This window comes from Mustelus asterias, chromosome 7, assembly GCF_964213995.1.
Source record: "Mustelus asterias chromosome 7, sMusAst1.hap1.1, whole genome shotgun sequence".
Taxonomy (NCBI): domain Eukaryota; kingdom Metazoa; phylum Chordata; class Chondrichthyes; order Carcharhiniformes; family Triakidae; genus Mustelus; species Mustelus asterias.
The window spans coordinates 100,641,734-100,667,446 of NC_135807.1; the positions used below are offsets into that span (position 1 = coordinate 100,641,734).

Consider the following 25,713-nt stretch of genomic DNA (forward strand, 5'->3'; position numbering starts at 1 on the left):
ATTGAGCTGTTTATGTTGAGAGCATTCAATATACATTTCTGAACATACATCTCTGGTGCGGGGGAGGGGGGATTCAAGCAGCAAGTTTTATGTAGTGGATTCAACGTGATACAACCTTTCAAGGTGCTGCATGTGAGCATTATCAAACCCAGATTTGACAGAGTCTGACAAGATGTTAGGACAGTTAATGAAAAGCTAGATCAAAACAAGAGACTGCATGGTGCCTGTTAAAAGGAATGAAGCAGAGGCATGTCAGTTCAGAGGGAATTCCTTCGAAGTACATGTGGTGCCACATTTGCAGGGACCAATATTAGGTGCTTGCACTTGTTTAAAAGATGCACCTTTGTTGTATTGACTATTTAAGTGTAATATACCTTCTTATTTGCAGCATCACTTGCCTGCTTAGAGTTTATGTTGGTTCTGATTCAAGTTCAAGTAAAAAAACATAAAAAGTGAAATCTTGTTCGTAATTCCTTAATTTGGAATCATTTAGTAAATTTGGTGATTTTGATTTATAGTTCTTAAAGGGATCATAACAATCCTTTGCAATGTACTGATGAGATCACATTTCATATACTGTGTTCAATTATGATAGATGAGTTTTAAGCAAGGAAACCAGTTGTTCGTCATCTACATTGTTGTTTCTTGTGTAATGTTAAGCCAAATCTTAGTTTGCAGAACTAATTGCAAATATTACAGATAAAGTAACTGCTGGTGGGTGGAAACACTGGCTTATCCTGTCTTGACAACACTATTGTTTGGATCTGGCCAGGGTTATTTTTTTTCCCTCCAATTAGTGGATTGAACTTGTTGGCTTGAAAATTGGTTTTCAGAAAGTATTTGGATCCAAGTTTGGGATGTCCCAAGGTGAGAGATTCTGTGCTCAGGTATGTCTTGGGTATGTGCAAACCACATACTGCAGCAGAGCTGAGCTCCGATGAGTGGGGTCTTGATACAAAACATGTGGCACCTTGCATGAACCTCAATTTTAGGCATTTTGCTCTGCCACCTGATGTTGCGGATAGATAGGAAAATAGAAAAACTACAGCACAATACAGGCCCTTCAGCCCACAAAGTTGTGCCGAACATGTCCCTACCTTAGCGATTACTAGGCTTACCTATAACTCTCTATCTTACTAAGTTCCACGTACTTATCCAAAAGTCTCTTAAAAGACCCTATCGAATCCGCCTCCACCACCGTTGCTGGCAGCCCATTCCACGCACCCACCACCCTCGGAGTGAAAAACATACCCCCGACATCTCCTCTGTACCTGCTCCCCAGCACCTTAAACCTGTGTCCTCTTGTGGCAACCATTTCAGCCCTAGGAAAAAGCCTCTGACTGTCCACTCGATCAATACCTCTCAACAGCTTTTACACCTCTATCAGGTCACCCATCATCCTTCGTCTCTCCAAGGAGAAAAGGCCGAGCTCATTCAACCTATCCTCATGCCCCCCAACCCAGGCAACATCCTTGTAAATCTCCTCTGCACCCTTTCTATGGCTTCCACATCCTTCCTGTAATGAGGCGACCAGACCCGAGCACAGTACTCCAAGTGGGGTCCAACCAGGGTCCTATATAGCTGCAACATTAGCTCACAACTCCTAAACTCAATTCCTCCATTGATGAAGGCCAGTACGCCATATGCCTTCTTAACCACAGCCTCAACCTGCACAGCTGCTTTGAGCGTCCGATGAGCTCGGACCCCAAGATCCTTCTGATCTTCCACACTGCCAAGAGTCCTACCATTAATATTATATTCCGCCATACTATTTGACCTGCCAAAATGAACCACCTCACACTTATCTGGGTTGAACTCCATCTGCAACTTCTCCGCCCAGTCTTGCATCCTATCAATGTCTCGCTGCAACTTCTGACATCCCTCCACACTATCCACAACACCTCCAACCTTTGTGTCATCAGAAAACTTACAACCCATCCCTCCACTTCCTCATCCAGGGCAGCACGGTAGCACAGTGGTTAGCACTGCTGCTTCACAGCTCCAGGGTCCCGGGTTCGATTCCCAGCTCGGGTCACTGTCTGTGTGGAGTTTGCACATTCTCCTTGTGTCTGCGTGGGTTTCCTCCGGGTGCTCCGGTTTCCTCCCACAGTCCAAAGATGTGCGGGTTAGGTTGATTGGCCAGGTTAAAAATTGCCCCTTAGAATCCTAAAATGTGTAGATTAGAGGGATTAGTGGGTAAATATGTGGGGGTAGGGCCTGGGTGGGATTGTGGTCGGTGCAGACTCGATGGGCCGAATGGCCTCCTTCTGCACTGTAGGGTTTCTATGATTTCTATGATTTATAAAAATCACAAAGAGTAAGGGTCCCAGAACAGATCCCTGGGGCACTCCACTGGTGACCGACCTCCATGCAGAATATGACCCATCTATAACCACTCTTTGCCTTCTGTGGGCAAGCAAGTTCTGGATCCACAAAGCAATGTCTCCTTGGATCCCATGCCCCCTCACTTTCTCAATAAGCCTTGCATGGGGCACCTTATCAAATGCCTTGCTGAAGTCCATATATACATCTACTGCTCTTCCTTCATCAATGTGTTTAGTCACATCCTCAAAAACTTCAATCAGGCTCGTAAGGCATGATCTGCCTTTGACAAAGCTATGCTGACTATTCTTAATCATATTATACCTCTCCAAATGTTCATAAATCCTGCCCCTCAGGATCTTCTCCATCAACTTACCAACCACTGAGGTTAGACTCACTGGTCTATAATTTCCAGGGCTATCTCTACTCCCTTTCTTGAATAAAGGAACGACATCTGCAATCCTCCGAAACCTCCCCAGTCTCCATTGATGATGCAAAGATCATCGCCAGAGGCTCAGCAATCTCCTCCCTCACCTCCCACAGTAGCCTGGGGTACATCTCATCCGGTCCCGGCGACTTATCTAACTTGATGCTTTTCAAAAGCTCCAACACATCCTCTTTCGTAATATCTACATGCTCGAGCTTTTCAGTCCGCTGCAAGTCTGCACTGCAATCACCAAGATCCTTTTCCATAGTGAATACTGAAGTAAAGTATTCATTAAGTACCTCTGCTATTTCTTCCGGTTCCATACAAACCTTCCCACCGTCACACTTGATAGGTCCTATTCTTTCACGTCTTATCCTCTTGCTCTTCACATACTTGTAGAATGCCTTGGGGTTTTTCTTAATCCTGCCTGCCAAGGCCTTCTCATGACCCCTTCTGGCTCTCCTAATTTCCTTCTTAAGATCCTTCCTATTAGCCGTATACTCTTCTAGATCTCTAACATTACCTAGCTCCCTGAACCTTTTGTAAGCTTTTCTTTTCTTCTTGACTAGATTCATTACAGCCTTTGTACACCATGGTTCCTGTAACCTACCATAACTTCCCTGTCTCATTGGAACGTTGCTATGCAGAACTCCAGACAAATATTCCCCGAAAATTTGCCACATTTCTTCTGTACATTTCCGTGAGAAAACCTCTTTCCAATTTAAGCCTCCAATTTCCTGCCTAATAGCCTCTCAATTCCCCTTACTCCAATTAAACACTTTTCTAACTTGTCTGATCCTATCTCTCTCCAATGCTATTGTAAAGGAGATAGAATTATGATCACTATCTCCAAAATGCTCTCCCACAGAGATCTGACACCTGACCAGGTTCATTTCCCAATTCCAAATCAAGTACGGCCTCTCCTCTTGTAGGCTTATCTACATACTGTGTCAAGAAACCCCCCTGAACACACCCAACAAACTCCTCCCCATCTACACCCCTTACTCTCGGGAGTTTCCAATCAATATTTGGGAAATTATAATCTCCCATCACAACAATTCTGTTATTATTACACCTACGGACAAGCCCTCCGTATACACAGGATCTGCTCGGATGAGGAGGATCGCAACAGACACCTCCAGACGCTGAAAGATGCCCTCATAAGAACAGGATATGGCGCTAGACTCATTGATCAACAGTTCCAACGCGCCACAGCGAAAAACCGCACCGACCTCCTCAGAAGACAAACACGGGACACAGTGGACAGAGTACCCTTCGTTGTCCAGTACTTCCCCGGAGCGGAGAAGCTACGGCATCTCCTCCGGAGCCTTCAACATGTCATTGATGAAGACGAACATCTCGCCAAGGCCATCCCCACACCCCCACTTCTTGCCTTCAAACAACCGCACAACCTCAAACAGACCATTGTCCGCAGCAAACTACCCAGCCTTCAGGAGAACAGTGACCAAGACACCACACAACCCTGCCACAGCAACCTCTGCAAGACGTGCCGGATCATCGACACAGATGCCATCATCTCACGTGAGAACACCATCCACCAGGTACACGGTACATACTCTTGCAACTCGGCCAACGTTGTCTACCTGATACGCTGCAAGAAAGGATGTCCCGAGGCATGGTACATTGGGGAAACTATGCAGACGCTGCGACAACGGATGAATGAACACCGCTCGACAATCACCAGGCAAGACTGTTCTCTTCCTGTTGGGGAGCACTTCAGCGGTCACGGGCATTCGGCCTCTGATATTCGGGTAAGCGTTCTCCAAGGCGGCCTTCGCGACACACGACAGCGCAGAGTCGCGGAGCAGAAACTGATAGCCAGGTTCCGCACACACAAGGACGGCCTCAACCAGGATATTGGGTTTATGTCACACTATTTCACATAAATATTTCTGCTTTTTTCCTCCTGAGTCTTTATCATGCGATCCTAGAATCAGAATTTATGTCACACTATTTGTAACTCCCACAGTTGCGTGGACCTGCAGAGTTTCACTGGCTGTCTTGTCTGGAGACAATACACATCTTTTTAGCCTGTCTTGATGCTCTCTCCACTCCCATTGTTTTGTTTCTTAAAGACTGGATTAGTTGTAAGTATTCGCATTCCAACCATTATTCATGTAAATTGAGTCTGTGTCTTATAAGTTCTGTTTGTGAACAGAATTCCCACTCACCTGAAGAAGGGGCTCAGAGCCTCGAAAGCTTGTGTGGCTTTTGCTACCAAATAAACCTGTTGGACTTTAACCTGGTGTTGTTAAACTTCTTACTGTGTTTACCCCAGTCCAACGCCGGCATCTCCACATCATTATTACACCTTTCCAGGATCTGCTTCCCTATCTGCTCGTCAACATCCCTGTTACTATTGGGCGGCGTATAGAAAACGCCAAGTGATTGACCCCTTCCTGTTCGTAACCTCCACCCACAGAGACTCTGTAGACAATCCCTCCATGGTGTCCATCTTTTCTGCAGCCGTGACACTATCTCTGATCAACAGTGCCCCACCTCTTTTGCCTCCCTCCCTGTCCCTTCTGAAACATTTGAAACCCGGCACTTGAAGTAACCAGTCCTGTCCGAGACATCCAAGTCTCCACATCATATTTCCAAGTAGTGATCCACGCTCTAAGCTCATCCACTTTGTTCACAACACTCCTTGCGTTAAAATAGACACATCTCAAACCTTCGGTCTGAGCGCTCCCCTTCTCTATCACCTGCCTATCCTCCCTCTCACACTGTTCGCAAGCTTTCTCTATTTGTGAGCTAACCTCCTCTCTCCCAGTCACTTCAATTTGATTCCCACCCCCCAACTATTCTAGTTTACACTCTCCCCAGTAGCCTCAGCAAACCTCCCCGCCAGGATATTGGTCTCCCTCGGATTCAAGTGCAACCCGTCCTTCTTGTACAGGTCACACCTGCCCCAAAAGAGGTCCCAATGATCCAGAAACCCGAATCTCTGCCCCCTGCTCCAATCCCTCAGCCATGCATTTATCCTCCATCTCATTCCATTCCTACTCACTGTCGCATGGCACAGGCAGCAATCCAGAGATTACTCCTTTGTGGTCCTTCTTCTCAACTCCCTTCCCAACTCCCTATATTCTCCTTTCTCGTTAAAGCAACTGCATTCATTCCAGGAATACTGCTCAGGTGATGCTGGCAGATTGCCCATGTCTTACTGCTGCACGAACAATGGCATGAGAACCACTGCCTGGTAAACTTGGATTTTTGTTTTGGGACCAACTCTGTGCCAAGTCTGCTGAAAGCAGAGCTTGCTTTTGCCAGCTGATGGGCGATTTCATCATCCAACATGCTGTTGTTAGGGAACCTCAGACAACTGAATTGAGCAGTATATTGCGGACTGTGACTATGGGGTCTTGCCAAGTATGTAACCAGGTGCAGATTAATACAAAAAGTCTGAAAAAGACAGATCTTCAAAAGGACGAAGCATTCAGGCTTCGGCAAAGTTGTCAACAAGCAGCTGGATGCCCTGGAGGATATGCTATGAGAGGACAGTCATCACCAAACCAGGGTTCACTCATGACTTTAATCTGCAAAGGCTCACACAAAGGTCAGAAAATAGAACTATGTCCTGAACCAAATGTGTACTACAATATCACCATTACAGTACATACAAGTGTATGGCTGAAAACTAGATGGCAAACAGAACCAGCACGATCACACCGCTTTGATTGGTGCCACTAGTGACAGGGACGACAGCTTATGAAGCACCATTCTGCATCACACCGGCCATCATGCGATCATGAAATAAGCAGAAGATCCTGATCACTTTTTCCAGGATCGTCATATTTGCACAGCACTATGAACAGGAGTAGCTCCAAGCAGCAGTAGCACTTTCCAAAGGCCTTTACAGTTTACTGTACCAAAGGCCATGGTCACAGTTCAACGAACAACAAACATGAAGTAGCTGATCTGAGGAAGGCACACCCAGACTCAAAACATTAGCTCTGTTCTCAGGTCTGTTGAGATTTTCCAGAATTTTCTGTTTTTGCTTCAGATTCCAGCATCTGCAGTAATTTGCTTTTAACAAAGATGGGGGGTACCTGTTCTATTCACAGCATTTTTCTTGAATTTGGTGCACTGCAAAGATCACTTTGCATCCAGAATGAAAGCCACTTAAATGTGGAGAATAAAGCTTTGGAAAAGTTCTCTTGCCGTGGCAAGAAAGGAAATGCCACGATGATTTGCACAGGTGAGCTCAATCCCCTTATGTTTGTACAGTTCAGTTATGGTAGCATCCTTGTAATGTTGGGGCACAATACCCTGGTTCCAGATCAAGGAGAACGGGTGCATGATTTTCCTAACCATGTGAGCTCCTCCATGCTTGAAAATTTCAGTTGGAATGCTATCAGGTCCCAGTGGCATACTCAGACAGTTGCTTTATGGTCTTGGCGACTATGGACTCTAGATGGATTGAGCGCATGTTTGCCCAGAACATAATGCTGTCCGTGCCCAAATGCAGCAAAACGTGGACAAAATCCATGCTTGAACTGTCAGGTGGCAAGTAACAGTCACACAAGAGCCAGGGAATAACCATCTCCAACAAAATTTAACTAATGCCCCTTGACAGTCAATGGCATCATCATCACTAAACCCCAACTAACCACATCCTATAGGTGACCATTGAACAGAAACTGAACTGGACAGGCCACATGCATACTGTAGCTACACAAGCAGGTCAGAGACTAGGAATCCTGCAGTGAGTAACTCACCCCGACTCCCCAAAGCCTATCCATAATCTACAAGACACAAGTCAAGAGTGTGTTGGAATACTCTAATACTCTGCACTTGCCTGGATGAGTGCAACTCTAACACTCAAGTAGCATCAAACCACACAGGACAAGCAATCTGCTTGATCAGCACGAAACATGAACATTCACTTCATCCACCACTGATGCACAGTGGCAGCAGTATGTATCATCTACAAGATGCACTGCAGGAAAACACCAAGCCTCCTTGAACAGCATCTTCAAGACCCACAACTGCTACCATATAAAAGTAACAGTTTTAACAACACCAGGATAAAGTCCAACAGGTTTATTTGGTAGCAAATACCATAAGCTTTCGGAGCGCTGCTCCTTCAAGGAGCAGCACTCCGAAAGCTTATGGTATTTGCTACCAAATAAACCTGTTGGACTTTATCCTGGTGTTGTTAAAACTGTTACTGTGTTCACCCCAGTCCAACGCCAGCATCTCCACATCATGACTACCATACAAAAGGACAGCAGACACATGAGAATATCACCACCTGGAAATTCCCCTCCAAACCACTCACCATCCTGACTTGGAAATATATCACTATTCCCTCACCATTGTTGGATCAAAATCCAGGAACTTGTACCCTCACTGCACTGTGGGTGTACTGCAGCGGCTCAGGAAGACAGCTCACCATCATCTTCTGAAAGGCAATTCAGGATGGGCAATAAATGCTGGTCAAGCCAACGATGCCCACATCCCACGAAGGAAGTTTATGGGTGCTGTACTGTTGACTTTGGGACCACAGACAGATCAGAGATCTTTATAGAGATTTTCTCTGTGAGCATTGTGCACATCAAGTAGCTCGGCTGTTCTTGTCAAACCAATCTTAGTGCTTCTGTTTGACAACTAAGGACTTCAGATGTTGCATTCTCAGTGACATCCCTCAACTTCTTCCAAAAATATTAAATTTTTTGTGTTATCTTCTGGGATACTAGCAAGTTCTGCAGCTAACGTTTGTCCTATCCTTTGGCAGATTCTTTGACAAAAGTTACATCAAGTTTCCTTTGTTGTTTGACATTGTGCTCTACTGCTTTAGGTGCTATTTTCAAGGACATGCTCTTGACGAGCTAGGTGTATTTTCAAGCACATGATGCTCCTGACGAGCCAATCTTATGATGACCATACAGCACGAGGCAGAGTACAGCATATATCCTTGAGTTGACTGTCATACAAGGATGTAGCCCAACATGCGTCACTGTTTAGACTGGGTGCATCAATGTTGTTATCAACTTATAAGCTTGTTGGAAGATTGGGTTTGTGGTGGGGAGGTAACTTGGTGCACTTAGAAAGTGGCCGTTGGAATTGGCTGTCCCAATGTCATGGTGTCTGTACCAATATGGGCATTGAAATCACCAAAAATGGTACGTTTGTCATGGTGTTCTACTTCTCTGACGATCCTGCTGAGATGGTCATAGAATGCTTCTTCGACCTAATCTACATGTTATTATAGGTGCATAGGCACTGATCAGTGTTACACAATGATTTCTAGCAATATTTATTCAAAGTACCATGATTCAAGCTGTTGATACACTCGGGACTTGAGTCAAATTTGCCTGCCAAATCAGATTGAATGACAAATCGCACACCTGGCTGAAAAGGCTGGCCCTTAGACTTGCCAATCCATAAAATGTACAATTTGTCCCTACTTCCTCAAGGTAATACTCTTCTGCAAACCTTGTTTTACTTCAAGTGATTGTATCAAGGTCGTGCCTGCCCAGTATACTGGTCTTGAACCTCTGGTCTGGTGTGTTCTGGTGATGACAGCTTTTGAAAAAAGATTTACACCCAGACTGCGATATTAAATAAAGTCAAGAAATAAGAGAGGTGAATTCACAACACACAAGCAAAATCTCTTCACTCAAGTTGCTGAATTCGACCAGCTACTTCGATATCAGCTAAGAACAAAGCAGAGGCTGAGTATTTGCAACTCTTGACCTTTCAATGCCCCTCGACCATTTACAAGTCTCAAATCAGGAGTATGATGGAATATATCCACTCCTCAAAGTGAAAAAAGTAGCAGCTGAGATACAGGCTGGCTATACTTAAAAGTTGATACATCACCAGGATTGGACAAGTTGCATCCGATAATATTGAAAGGAAAGACAGGTAGAAATATTGAAGCACTGACCGTAATCTTCCAATCCTCCTTAGATATAAAAAAGTGTGCCAAAGCACTGAAGAATTGCTAGTGTTACACCTGATTCAAAAGTAAAGGTGTAAAGAAAAAGCCAACAATTACAGGCCAGTCAGTTTACTCTTGATGGTGCAAAAGCTTTAAGCAATAATAATCTGGAACAAAATTAAGAGTCATTTAGACAAGTATGGACTAATTAAGGAAAGGCAGCATGAATTTGTTTTGGGAAAAATAATGTTTTAACAAGCTTGCTTCAACAAAGAGCAGCACAGGAAAAGGCCCTTCATCCCTCCAAGCCTGTGCTAATCATGATGCCCTAACTAAACTAAAAAAACCTTCTGCCCTTACTTGGACCATATCCCTCTATTCCCTCCCTATTATGTACCCATGCAGATGCCTCTTAAATGTTGCTGTGTCCGTTTCCATCACCTCCTCTGGCAGCACGTTCCAGGCACCCAGCATTGCGTGAAAAACTTACTTCGCATATCTCCCTTAAACTTTCCCCCCCTCACCTTGAACCTGTGCCCCCTTGTAATTGACACTTCCACCCTGGGAAAAAGCCTTTGACTATCCACCCTATTTATGCCTCAATTTTGTAGACCTCTATCAGGCTTCTGTCTTTTCAGTGAAAACAACCCTAGTTTATTCAACATCTCCTCATAGTTAACACCCTCGAGACCAGGCAACATCCTGGTGAACCTTCTCTCCAAAGCTTCCACGTCCTTCTGGTAGTGTGGCGACCAGAACTACACAATACTCCAAATGCAGCCTAACCCTGTTTGCAGCCCAAACAGGGTTTGCCAACTCTTATCTCAATGCCCTGACCGATGAAGCCAAGCATGCCATATGCCTTCTTAATCACCTTGGCCACCTATGTTGCCACTTTTGGGGAACTGTGGACTTGCACACCCAGATCCCTCCATATATTAATATTCCTAAGGGTTCTGCCATTTACAGGATAAATCACACCTAAATTTGATCCTCCAAATGCATCACCTCACACTTATCATTGAACTCCATCTGCCATTTCTGTGTCCAAGTCTCCAATCTATATCCTGTTGCATCCTCTGAAAATCCCTGGCATTATCAGCAACTCCAATCTTCATGTCATCCGCAAACTTACTAATCCAATCACCCACATTTTCTTCCAGATCATGTATTGGTACGACAAACAGAGGTCCCAGCACTGATCCCTGCAGAATACCACTAGCTACAGATCTCTATTCTGAAAAACATCCTTCTGCAGCTACTCTGTTTTCTATTGTTGAGTATTAACCAGATGATGCAGAGAGTACTCAAAAACTGTCTTTATTGCCTGTGCACAACGAGAACAAACACAGTGGGTCTCACTATGATGCTCTGACCAGATTCTGTAAACACAGTAAGAAGTTTAACAACACCAGGTTAAAGTCCAACAGGTTTATTTGGTAGCAAAAGCCGCACAAGCTTTCGGAGCTCTAAGCCCCTTCTTCAGGTGAGTGGGAATTCTGTTCACAAACAGAGCTTATAAAGACACAGACTCAATTTACATGAATAATGGTTGGAATGCGAATACTTACAACTAATCAAGTCTTTAAGAAACAAAACAATGTGAGTGGAGAGAGCATCAAGACAGGCTAAAAAGATGTGTATTGTCTCCAGACAAGGCAGCCAGTGAAACTCTGCAGGTCCACGCAACTGTGGGCGTTACAAATAGTGTGACATGAACCCAATATCCCGGTTGAGGCCGTCCTCGTGTGTGCGGAACTTGGCTATCAGTTTCTGCTCAGCGACTCTGCGCTGTCGTGTGTCGCGAAGGCCGCCTTGGAGAACGCTTACCCGAATGTCAGAGGCCGAATGCCCGTGACCGCTGAAGTGCTGCCCAACAGGAAGAGAACAGTCTTGCCTGGTGATTGTCGAGCGGTGTTCATTCATCCGTTGTCGCAGCGTCTGCATAGTTTCCCCAATGTACCATGCCTCGGGACATCCTTTCTTGCAGCGTATCAGGTAGACAATGTTGGCCGAGTTGCAAGATACTTGGCCAACGTTGTCTACCTGATACGCTGCAAGAAAGGATGTCCCGAGGCATGGTACATTGGGGAAACTATGCAGACGCTGCGACAACGGATGAATGAACACCGCTCGACAATCACCAGGCAAGACTGTTCTCTTCCTGTTGGGGAGCACTTCAGCGGTCACGGGCATTCGGCCTCTGACATTCGGGTAAGCGTTCTCCAAGGCGGCCTTCGCGACACACGACAGCGCAGAGTCGCTGAGCAGAAACTGATAGTCAAGTTCCGCACACACGAGGACGGCCTCAACCGGGATATTGGGTTCATGTCACACTATTTGTAACTCCCACAGTTGCGTGGACCTGCAGAGTTTCACTGGCTGTCTTGTCTGGAGACAATACGCATCTTTTTAGCCTGTCTTGATGCTCTCTCCACTCACATTGTTTTGTTTCTTAAAGACTTGATTAGTTGTAAGTATTCGCATTCCAACCATTATTCATGTAAATTGAGTCTGTGTCTTTATAAGCTCTGTTTGTGAACAGAATTCCCACTCACCTGAAGAAGGGGCTTAGAGCTCCGAAAGCTTGTGCGGCTTTTGCTACCAAATAAACCTGTTGGACTTTAACCTGGTGTTGTTAAACTTCTTACTGTGTTTACCCCAGTCCAACGCCGGCATCTCCACATCAGATTCTGTAAAACAGTTTCAATTATATCATTCTGTAGCCAATACATGCCAGTTAGGTGCACTTTCAACAATTCAGCATCTTTTCAATCCTCAATTTGCATATTTATCACTGTACACTCAGATGTACAGAGTCCTTGACATTTTAGCACACAATGTTCAGTAAACATCCTTACTCCCCAACCACAAACCATACCCAGAAATGGGTCTCAATACTTGTGTTTAACCAACAGACCCACACCTTTCACCCATTAACGGCTGACTCCAACTCCCACACTATGACCAAGCCAATTCTGTATCCATCTAACCAGCCCATCCCGAATCCCATGTGATTTTAGTTTTTATACGAGGTAACAGAAATAATTGATAGGAGTAATGGGGATTGATGCGATGTACAAAGATTTCCAAAAGGTATTTAATAAAGCGCCACTTAACAGATGAGGGGCCAAGACCTCATCCTGTATATTTTTCTTCTAAAATATGTAGAAATATGCTTGTAGCTAGCGCTTAAAAAACTGGACAAAGATGTAACATGGTTGAATCTAGGTCTGCCTATGACCCTCAAATAAAAGGTAATGTTGGGTAGTACTGGAGAAAGTCATACCTCATCATCTCAAACAACACAAATTATGATACATAGGCTATTTGCTGCAGAGACCAAATTCAAAGAGCTGTACAAAGACCATCTGCATTCCATTACCTAAGCTGACCAACAGGAGTCAACTTGTCTGCCAAGATAAAGAACTCTGCAACTTTCCTTTCAATTCTTAATGATTGAGACATTCAACAACCTTGGGGATCCAAATGAGGGATACACATCCTTTGTCAAAGACAATGGTAATCATGTGACATGGACCTCTAAATTATGGAACCAGTAATAGTACCTTGCTGTACTGCAAAGTCAGTCTGCCATTTTACCATCTAACTAGCAGAATCACAGACAAGCAGCTCTGGCCCAGGTTGGACACTTGGCCCAATCGACACTGCTTCTGCTGGAAAACCTGTACCATTACATGAAAGACTGTATCATCCCTGCATGCGTATTGTTTTGTGGGACAACACCACCAGTGGAGAAGTGAATCAGCATCAGTTTTCAGCTCCCAGGCCTTTCTGAAGGAATACTTCACTGGAGTTGGAATCTCGACTCTGGAATCCACGTGAAACAACATTTCTTTCCTCTGCGATTTCTGCACTCCAAATCTTTATTTCCTTATGAATGTTTCAGGAGACAATGTTGTGACCTTCCTCCCACATTGAGTGTGCACAAATAAATTCTGCCTTTCAGTTCATTCTACCTTAAATTTGCTATGGGATTAATAATAGAAATTGAGCCACACCAAAACCGAGGGATTGGGAATTATGTCACTGCTTCGAGAGGAAAACAAATCAGTACACCTTTCTGATTACAGAAAAGTGGTGAGAGGAGGAATGTGCGTTTAAATTAATTCCCCGCCTGTCTGTAACACAGCAAAGTTAGAGCTTAAGGAATGAAAGGAACAATGGCAGAATGGATATGGAATCAGCTGGGTGACCAGAACGAGCTGTGGAGACTCGTTCTTTGCACTGGAGTAAGGGTTAGAGGAATTCCCCAGGGGTCAGTGTTGGGACCACTGTTTTTCTTAATATACTGCCCATAATCTCCGATCACCAGTGGACAGCTATGGTCTGCCAGAAATGCCAAGACATTTTTTGATGCTTACCTGCCCTGAAAAATTGCGCCGGGAATTCCGATGGGAACAACAGCCTTCGGTCTTCAGCGGGAACAATCTCCGCAGACCCAGCGCAATGCAAAAGGACCCAAACTACATCCCCTTTTAACACAGCCAGATTGGGAATGCCCATTTAAAAGGTCCAGTGGAACTAGCAGTTTCACATGGAAACCAGAGAAGGATTTCGCCGCTGTCATAAAAAGGTACATTGAAGCTTTTTTTTAAAAACTATTTATTTTAGTTAATGCTATTGTTACTGGCTCATTTAAAAACTATTTTTAATCATTGAAGATGAGTATTATTTCATGTATAACTAGGTTTTGTTATTTGTTCTAAATTTGTGAAATTACTTTTTAAATCTTGTTCGGATGTTTTAGTTTAGAATATTCTAAATCTGGGAAATGACTTAAATTTGCATTCTATTTTTATAAAAGTATCGGTTTGCATGTGTTTAAATTTAGATGGTGGAAACTGAAATTTGGGAAGATGAGGGGTCAGAACTTCTTGAACCATGATTTGGATACCTGCAAGAGATTGAGCAAAGGAGAGTTCACGTTTTGGGCTGTGGAAAACCTAGATATGTTTATCATTAATATTCTTCTGCCTTACTTAAATTTACAATTCTCATATTATCAGTTCTCTATGTTTCAATAAAGCATTAGTAGAATTTTGTAGTTGGATGGAAAATATTTATTAACAAAAATAATGTTATAAATACAAAACGTTGATACCATGTTAACATTTAACTAAACATTTTACTTTAGCAGCTGCACTGACATGTTTAATTGCCTCATCTTTTCAAGTTTCTTACAAATATACATTTTTCTAACAATTAATAAAATATCTGTACATTAACACAACAATCCTTTTGTCTCTAAACAAGGAGGTGAGGAAGTGATGTGAGAAGGGGAATGGGGGAAAGGAGGGAGGGGAGAAAAAGGAGGGGAAAAGGATGGAGAAGGGAAAGTGTTTGGATTTTACACATGGCCTGACTCTTCTATGCTAAAGCCTGAAAAAGAACTTTAGTTCAGAATCAAGCAAAAAGCGCAATGTTCCTGCAGTGGTGGAACATGACTCCAGATTTCCAAGCTGCACTGGATTCTGTAATACCTAGTTCATATCAACTTACAGGGAACTTGTGGGACGTTAACCCCTTAACATGTCACACTTGTATATGTCATCTTAGGGGATATGTTTTTTTAAAGCATTTGAACTAGCCAAGTTGCATAAGGATCAAAGTTGCATCAGGGAGACTCTGAAAAATAGGGTTAAAAACTGTTTAAAATATATTCCAAAATCCAAATGCTGAAATTTATTCCAGATGCCAAAAACATTATTTCACTTTGTGCTTCACATATATGCGAAACATCTTTTGAAAATATGTACAAAAAAAAAACCCACCCAAAGAATGTCTGCTGCCTCTTCTCGTTAAAGCTAGACCAAAAAAAGTGCAAATAACTAAGGACAAAAACTGACCTTGGTCCTTAAGAGGATGAGGAGTGGGTGTAATAACTGGAAATGAGAAAATGGCTGAGGCATTGAACAGGTATTTTGTATTGGTCTTCACAGTGGAAGACACAAATAACATGCCAAAAATTGATGACAAGGCGGCTATGGCAGGTGAGGACCTAGAAACTATTATCACGAAAGAGGTAGTGTTGGGCAAGCTAATGGGGCTAAAGGTAGACAAGTCTCTGCCACCAATGGAATGCATCCCAGGGTACTAAAAGAGATGGTGGGGGAAAATAGCAAATGCACTGGTGGTAATTTACCAAACTTCGCTGGACTCTGGGTGGTTCCCGCAGATTGGAAAACAGCAAATGTGACGCCACTATTTAAAAAAAGAGGTAGACAAAAGGCAGGTCATTATAGGCCGGTTAACTTAACTTCTGTAGTAGGGAAAATACTTGAATCTATCAAGGAAGAAATAGCGAGACATCTGGATATAAATTGTCTTATTGGGAAGACACAGCATGGGTTCAAGGAGGGCAGGTCATGTTTGATTACTATGGTGGAATTCTTTGAGAATATTATATGCGCAGTGGACAATGGGGAACCTGTGGATGTGGTGTATCTGGATTTCCACAAGGCACTTGACCAGGTGCCGCACCAAAGACTGCTGCATAAGATAAAGGTGCATGGTATTATGGGTAATGTATTAGCATGGATATAGGATTGGTTAACAAACAGAAAGCAAAGTGTGGGGGTAAATGGGTGTCTTTCTGGTAGACGATCAGTGACTAGTGGTGAGCCTCAAAGGATCAGTGTTGGGATCGTAGTTGTTTAAAATTTACATAGATGATTTGGAGTTGGGGACCAAGTGTCGTGTGTCAAAACTTGCAGATGACACGAAGATGTGTGGCAGAGCCAAGTGTACAGAGGACGCTGAAAGTCTGCAAAGGGATATAGATAGTCTTAGTGAGTGGGCAAGGGTCTGGCAAATGGGAGTACAATGTTGTAAATGTGAGGTCATCCATTTCAGTAGGAATAACAGCAAAATGGACTATTATTTAAATGATAAAAAATTGCAGCATGCTGTTGTGCAGAGGGACCTGGGGCCCTTGTGCATGAATCACAAAAACGTTAGCTTGTTGATGCAGCAGGTAATTAAGGCAAATGGAATTTTGTTCTTCATTGCTAGAGGGATGGAGTTTAAAAACAGAGGTTATGTTGCAATTGTTTAAGGTGCTGGTGAGGCCACACCTAGAGTACTGTGTACAGTTTTGGTTTCCTCACTTGAAAGCATACACTGGCACTGGAGGGGTACAGAGGAGATTCACTAGGTTGATTCCAGAGTTGAGAGGGTTGGCTTATGAGGAGAGACTGAATAGACTGGGACTACACTCATTGGAATTCGGAAGAATGAGTGGATAAGATAATGAAGGGAATAGATAAGATAGAAGCAGGGAAGTTGTTTCTACTGGCAGGTGAAACCAGAACTAGGGTGCATGGCCTCAAAATAAGGGGGAGCAAATTTAGGAGAGTTGAGGAGGAACTTCTTCACACAAAGAGTTGTGAATCTTTGGAATTCCCTGCCCAGTGAAGCAGTTGAGGCGCCTCATTGAATGTTTTTAAGGCAAGGATAAATAAATTTTTGAACAGTAATGGAATTAAGGGTTATGGTGAGCGGGCAGGTAAGTGGAGCTGAGTCCACGAAAAGATCAGCCATGATCTTATTGAATGGCGGAGCAGGCTCGATGGCAGAGATGGCCTACTCCTGCTCCTAGTTATGTTCTTAACAGAGCAAGTGATGGAGGTTCTGGCATAATTGCAGTTCAGCGCTTCAACACTGGCAGCTTTCAAAACGTGGAGATGCCGGCGTTGGACTGGGGTAAACACAGCAAGAGAATTTGAGCACCCTCCGTGCTCTCATCCCACGTACTCCCCGCGTTGAAGATCTCTACTGCCTCACGAAGATACACAAGGCAAACACACCCGGCCGTCCCATCGTATCGGGCAACGGGACCCTGTGCGAGAACCTCTCCGGCTATGTCGAGGGCATCCTGAAACCCATGGCACAAAGAACCCCCAGCTTTTGTCACGACACTATGGACTTCCTACAGAAACTCAACACACATGGAGCAGTTGAACCAGGAGCACTCCTCGTCACAATGGATGTCTCGGTACTCTACACCAGCATCCCCCACGATAATGGCATTGCTACAACTGCCAGTTTCCAGATGCAATTTTACAATTCATCCGCTTCATCCTGGACCACAACGTCTTCACCTTCAACAACCAGTTCTTCATCCAGACACACGGAACAGCCATGGGGACAAAATTCGCACCTCAATATGCCAACATCTTCATGCACAGGTTCGAACAAGACTTCTTCACTGCACAGGACCTTCAACCGATGCTATACACTAGATACATCGATGACATTTTCTTCCTTTGGACTCATGGTGAACATTCACTGAAACAACTATATGATGATATCAACAAGTTCCATCCCACCATCAGACTCACCATGGACTACTCTCCGGAATCGGTTGCATTCTTGGACACACGCATCTCCATTAAGGACGGTCACCTCAGCACCTCACTATACCGCAAGCCCACGGATAACCTCACGATGCTCCACTTCTCCAGCTTCCACCCTAAACACGTTAAAGAAGCCATCCCCTACGGACAAGCCCTCCGTATCCACAGGATCTGCTCGGATGAGGAGGATCGCAACAGACACCTCCAGACGCTGAAAGATGCCCTCATAAGAACAGGATATGGCGCTCAACTCATCGATCGACAGTTCCGACGCGCCACAGCGGAAAAGCACACCAACCTCCTCAGAAGACAAACACAGGACACGCCGGACAGAGTACCTTTCGTCGTCCAGTACTTCCCCGGAGCGGAGAAGCTACGGCATCTCCTCCGGAGCCTTCAACACGTCATTGATGAAGACAAACATCTCGCCAAGGCCATCCCCACACCCCCACTTTTTGTCTTCAAACAACCGCACAACCTCAAAGAGACCATCGTCCACAGCAAACTACCCAGGCTTCAGGAGAACAGTGACCACGACACCACACAACCCTGCCACAGCAACTTCTGCAAGACGTGCCGGATCATCAACACGGATGCCATAATCTCACGTGAGAACACCATCTACCAGGTATACGGTACCTACTCTTGCAACTCTGCCAACGTTGTCTACCTGATACGCTGCAGGAAAGGATGTCCCGAGGCATGGTACATTGGGGAAACCATGCAGACTCTGCGACAACGGATGAATGAACACCGCTCGACAATCACCAGACAAGACAGTTCTCTTCCTGTGGGAGAGCACTTCAGCGGTCACGGGCATTCAGCCTCTGATCTTCAGGTAAGCGTTCTCCAAGGCGGCCTTCACGACACACGACAGCGCAGAGTCGCTGAGCAGAAATTGATAGCCGAGTTCCACACACATGAGGACGGCCTAAACTGGGATCTTGGGTTTATGTCGCACTATCAGTAACCCCCACAGCTTGCCTCCTGGACTTGCAGAATCTCACTGGCTGTCCTGTCTGGAGACAATACACATCTCTTTAACCTGTGCTTAATGCTCCCTCCACTCACATTGTCTGGAGCTTGAAGACCTGGTTGGCTGTAGAGATTCACATTCTAATCAGTATTCTGTAACTTGATTTTGTGTCTCTGTATGCCCTGTTTGAGAGCAAATATCCACTCCATCTGACGAAGGAGCAGGGTTCCGAAAGCTAATGGCATTTGCTACCAAATAAACCTGTTGGACTTTAACCTGTTGTTGCTAAAACTCTTTCAAAACCTCAGAGGTGTAAACTTGCCGCTCTTTCAGTGTGCATGCGCTAGGCATAATCAACTTTAAGCCAGCATTGGGGCCAGAAGTTACAGGCAATTACATATCATGACCTAGACACATGCACAGAACACAAATTCAAAATTCATGGATAATGCAAAACTTGGAAGCATTGTGAACTTCGAAAAAGATAGTGATAAACCCAAGACAACAGAGATAGTTTGGTGGAAAGGGTAGTCAGGTGGCAGATTAAACAAAAGGCAGAGAGTTGGGGTTCAATTGGTAAGAAGCATGAGATTAATATAAAATCAATAAGAATTCTGAGGGAGACAGGTATAAGTTCACCAGTTTTTGAAGGTGACAGAGATGGTTGAAAAAGTGATTAATAAAGCATGGGTTTCATAAATAAGGAAATAAGGGCAGAGAGTCCAGAAACAAACAAGTTATAATAAACCTGCATAAAACACTGATTCAATCTCAACTGGGGAAGTGTGTCCAATTCTGGGCAGCACAGTTTAGGAAGGATGTGAAGAAATTACAGAGTGCATAAAAGTTTAATGAGGATGGTCACAGGCAGGAAGAATTTGAGATGTTGGTTCAATTGGAGAAGTAGGACTGTTTTCTTTTGAGAAAAGGCTGTTAAGTGGGGATTTGCCGAAGGTGTTCAAAATCTTGAAGGGTCTTAGAGTTCATCAGGAGAAACTGTTTCCTATGGCAGATCGAGAACCAGAGGACACCAATTTAGGATAACTGGCAAAATAAGCACAGCAGGTGTACGTGATCGTGAATGGACAATCTCAGAGTGTGGTGTGATGCAGATTCAATCTATTCAAAAGATAATTGAAGAATTCCCTCAAGATAAAAAGGACTGAGGAAAAAGGCAGGGGAGAAGGACTAGCCAATGACAAATACCTCCTTTTGTGCTGTAATCATTCTATGATCTGGTGTAACTCCCCAAGTTTACTATATCAGTAGCATCCAGCACTATGCCCTCTACCACCGAGAAAGTCAAGGAAAGTAATACCATGCAGGCATAATCACCTCTTATTTGGCACAGCGCACCATTGAATCGAAAACCTGCCATTTTCAACCAAACACCATTCTAAGAGTACAATCAACCACAAGGACTGCAACAACTCAAAGACTATCTTTGCAGGGTAATTCAGAATGGCCAAAAATAATTGGCTGACCAGCAATGGCCAAATCAAATATAAATCAATTTTGAAAACAAGCAAAAAGACACTTGGTGCAAAAGAAAAAAATAAAAATTCAATATCCTTGATCAACATTTTCAACGGCTGTCTTCTTGGCATAACCATCCCTTGGATATTTCAGACAAACAAATTGCAAAATAAAAAAGGGGAGGTTTACTCACCTGTTCCAAAATGGGGCTTAAAACGATCTTTAATGCGATCCACAAGCGCTCCTATAACATCCAGTGCAAGTAAAGTAACCTGCAATTACAGGAAAAATAAATTAAAGAAACGCGGTTCTAAGAGTTGTTTTAAATTTTGCAATAAAGCAACAAAAAAAATTACAATACACCTTACATTTTACTTATCAAGTGAATTGATGCAAACACGTGAACTTTTATCACCAAGGTGGCTTCAAACCAGTCAATGTAATGATACTGTAAAATGCAATTTTTCAACTCCAATTTCATCAACAAAGGTTGGTGTTTTCCATTTAAATTTGCCCTGTTATTGCACCAGTCATGAAATAGAACCATATTATACTGAATTCATGATTTCACAAAGACCCAAACAGCAGTAGTGGAAGTTCTCGTTCACCCTTGTTTCAATTTGGTGCTGCAATTCATTCACCAATTAGGAATACTCGGCAATGTGCGTCACTTCTGGAATCCAAGTTCAAATTAAACCTTAAGTTAAGAGTTGAAATTCTTGCATCAATGGGCTGGACTGAGTTCACACGTACTGTGGACACAGCAAGAAGTCTCACAACACCAGGTGACTCACCTGATGAAGGAGCAGCGTTCCGAAAGCTCGTGATTCCAAATAAACCGGTTGGACTTTAACCTGGTACTGTAAGACTTCTTACTGTGCCCATTCCAGTCCAACACTGGCATCGCCACATCACTGTGGACACTGACCTGCATGAGATTGCGCAAAGGAGATGTCACATTTTGGGCCATGGAAAATCCAAATGTATTTATCACTCAGAGATCTGCAGCATGAAAGTATCCCTAATTTGACACCATCACATTGGCACAGTACAACGTGATTTTTTAAAGTTGGGGCTGAAGCAAATCATTTTGCAGAGCAAAGGAAAATTTACATCTGACTCTGACTGGGTGCATTTGAAATAGGCCCCAGTGCCCAAAATATAAATAATAACATTTCCAGGAATAACATGTCACCTTGAACACAAAACAATCTAATTAACCAAAGTTTGACATCAACCTGTCTATAGTTTATTCAGCAAATCCACAATTTCAGGTAGTCAACTGAAATTAATGGATCCATCTCAAAGCACCTACTGCTGGAAAAGCAAGCTGTTCAATAAGGCAGCATTTCAAATCAGCGTTCTGACTTGCAAAATCAAATTGCTTTATGCCCGTTCAAAGCTATGACTGCTAAGCTGCTAAAGAGACTAAACAAATTTGGCATGTCCGCTACGACTCTCACAAACCTTTACAGATATACCATAAAAAGCATCCTTGCTGGGTGTATCACAGCTTGGTATAACTCCTGCTCTATCCAAGATCACAAGGAACTACAAAGGGTTGTGAATATTCCCAGTCCATCACGCAAACTAGCTCCCATCCATTGACTCTGTCTACACTACATGCTGCATTAGAAAAGCAGCCAGTATAATCAAGGATTCCACACACCGCGGACATACTCTCTGCCACCTTCTTCTGTTGGGAAAAAACTGCAAAAGTCTGAGGTCACGTACCAAGTGACTCAAGGATAGCTTCTTCCCTGTTGCCAGACTTTTGAATGGACCTATCTTAAGTTGATGTTTCTCTACATCCCAGCTATGACAGCAACACTACATTCTGCACCCTCTCTATGTACGGTATGCTTTGTCTGTATTGCGGGCAAGAATCAATACTTTCCACTGTATACTAATACATGTGACACTAATGAATCAAATCAAAGACATTGGCTATGAGTGGCCAACACAGTGGTAACACAATAAGGTGCACTGCACAGTTCCAAATTTGGGACTTTGATGCAAGTTGGAATTCAGTGCCTCCAATACTTGTAGAGGCTCATGTAAATTTAAGGCAGTATTTAAAATTTTGTCAAGTCTTATTGTATTTAAATGTGTAAAAAAAAACTTATAACAAGTCATCTGCTTGAACTACAGTAAGTGGCAAGTTCGCGACAACAAAATTGTCCTGAGCAAACATCATCGATTGCAGTTATGATCAAGGGAGATCGTTTTTTTTTTAAGATTGCCCCCAAGTTAATTCCACAGTAAATTGTTTTCCTCTTACTGAACTGCAGGTGTACTTTTATTTTATGTCCATTTTTTAGACAAATAGTTTGGATTCTTTTTTCAAGATAGCCAATTCCAAAGGACATTTCTCGTGCAAACAAATCATTCCTTCATTGGTCAATATCTTGATCAGTCATTTAAAGGTCAATTAGATGCTCTGTTTGAATAGAACATAGAACATAGAAAGCCACAGCACAAACAGGCCCTTCGGCCCACAAGTTGCGCCGATCACATCCCCACCTCTAGGCCTATCTATAGCCCTCAATCCCATTAAATCCCATGTACTCATCCAGAAGTCTCTTAAAAGACCCCAACGAGTTTGCCTCCACCACCACCGACGTCAGCCGATTCCACTCACCCACCACCCTCTGAGTGAAAAACTTACCCCTGACATCTCCTCTGTACCTACCCCCCAGCACCTTAAACCTGTGTCCTCTCGTAGCAACCATTTCAGCCCTTGGAAATAGCCTCTGAGAGTCTACCCTATCCAGACCTCTCAACATCTTGTAAACCTCTATCAGGTCACCTCTCATCCTTCGTCTCTCCAGGGAGAAGAGACCAAGCTCCCTCAACCTATCCTCATAAGGCATGCCCCCCAATCCAGGCAACATCCTTGTAAATCTCCTCTGCACCCTTTCAATGGCTTCAACATCTTTCCTGTAATGAGGTGACCAGAACTGCGCGCAGTACTCCAAGTGGGGTCTAACCAGGGTCCTATAAAGCTGCAGCATTATCTCCCGACTCCTAAACTCAATCCCTCGATTAATGAAGGCCAGTACGCCGTACGCCTTCTTGACCGCATCCTCCACCTGCGAGGCCGATTTAAGAGTCCTATGGACCCGGACCCCAAGGTCCTTCTGATCCTCTACACTGCTAAGAATGGTACCCTTCATATTATACTGCTGCTTCATCCCATTGGATCTGCCAAAATGGATCACCACACACTTATCCGGGTTGAAGTCCATCTGCCACTTCTCCGCCCAGTCTTGCATTCTATCTATGTCTCGCTGCAACTTCTGACATCCCTCCAAACTATCCACAACACCACCTACCTTGGTGTCGTCAGCAAACTTACCAACCCATCCCTCCACTTCCTCATCCAGGTCATTTATGAAAATGACAAACAGCAAGGGTCCCAGAACAGATCCCTGGGGCACTCCACTGGTCACTGACCTACATGCAGAGAAAGACCCCTCCACAGCCACTCTCTGCCTTCTGCAGGCAAGCCAGTTCTGGATCCACAAGGCATAGACATGTTCAATACCCCGTTTGGTGTAATCTTTGAACCATTGATTGTCCTTCAAATTTTCCTGATCCCAGTCAGAACAAATCTCGTTTAATTCTTTGCCGTGTGTCAACAACAGCTTTATTTTGGAATAAAAACAAAAAAAATGTTGGGAAACACAGGTCTGACAGCATCTGTGGCGAGAGAACGTTGCAAGCCCATATCACGCTTCTTCAGAGCTGAAGAGAGCTAGAAATGTGATGGATTTTATGTTGTTGAAAAGATGGGGTACAGCAGGTCGAACAAAATAGAAGATCATGAGAAGGTGGGAGCTCAGAAATTAGACAAACATGTTATGGACACAAGAAAAAGGAGTGTTGAAAAAGATGCTGACAGTGGCAGAAAGGTAAGACAAGGATCGGCACTCCCTGAAAGCAAAATATAGGAACAAGTTATAGGCTGGCCTTGTGGAGAAAGAGATTGAGGAGAGAAAAACCAAGAGGACAGAGTTGAAGGTCTGAAGTTGTTGAACTCAATTTTGAGCCAAGTAGATTGTTTAAAAAAATGACCAACCATAAAATGTTATTCAAGGTGGTTATGGATAGCTTAGGAGTAAAACAATTTAAATCAACTGCGTACCACCCAGAATCGCAGGGAGCATTAGAGTGGTGGCATCAAACTTAAAGGCCCTGATTTTACCGGCCCGACTGCCCGAGGCTCGTAAGATTGCACCAGAGGGCAATGTGGAATGCCATTCTGCAAGCCTCGCCCAACCTGATTTCGGGACGGCCGTGCTGGTAAAATCAGGGCCAAAGACAATGTTGAGAGCTTATCGTCAAGATTATCCGGAGGAGCGGGATAACGGAACTCCATTTGTACTCTTTGCAATTAAGGATGCACCTAATGAGTCAAATTCAGTTCATTTGAACTGATTTTTGGTAATAAGGTCAGGGGACCACTTACATTGATTAAAGAGAAATTGGTGATTGAGCGTTCTGAGACTACATTATTGGACTATGTGTCAAACGTCAGGGAAAGATTGAATAGAGCAGGTGAATTGGCTAGACATTTAAAAGTAGCACAGTACGTCATGAAACAAAGCAGATAAGAAATCAAAAATTCATAATTTTGCTAGTGGGGATAAAGTCTTAGTACTGCTACCAATGGTAGGTGAACCTTTAAAAACAAGGTTTAGTGGGCCTTATCAAATTTAAAGGAAATTGAGTGAGGCGAATTATTTGATAAGAACGCCGAATGGAAGGAAAAGTCACAGACTGCGTCATGTGAATGTGCTTAAATGGTTTTTTGATCGGGAAGGAAAGCTATATCTCAGGAACCGAATCCAGATGACTGAATTTGACAGTCCTCAAATTAAATTGGATAACAAGGATGTTAGTTTAAAAAATGGAATAAGTTATTGGGTTACCTTCCAGAGGAAAACCAAACTGACCTGAAAGAGTTAATATCACATGGAGAGGTACGTAGGAATTCACTGGGAAGTACTAAGATAATTGGGAGTGAAATGGATATGGGAAATGCTGTTCCAATTAAACAACATCCTTGCAAACATGATGGAAAAGCTGATGTTTACTCAGTCAGAGATGCAGCAGCCAAAAGTTTTGATCAATCGCGTAAAACTGGTGGGAGGTGCAGAAGGAAAACTAGTTAAATGGACAATTATGTAAATAAAGAAAGTGAGCAGTAGAGAGGCACAGC

General features: G+C 43.7%; 1 protein-coding gene across 9 annotated transcripts in view; it reads right to left on the reverse strand.

Annotated features, from left to right (window-relative positions):
• The window catches only part of clasp2 (cytoplasmic linker associated protein 2), a 463,341-nt gene that overhangs the window by 406,272 nt on the left and 31,356 nt on the right, over positions 1–25,713 (reverse strand). For all 9 annotated transcript variants that reach the window (XM_078216563.1, XM_078216560.1, XM_078216559.1 and 6 more), the window contains exon 2: positions 20,683–20,761. In XM_078216563.1, the coding sequence (XP_078072689.1) occupies positions 20,683–20,761 (79 nt within the window). The remainder of the gene's footprint in view (positions 1–20,682; positions 20,762–25,713) is intronic.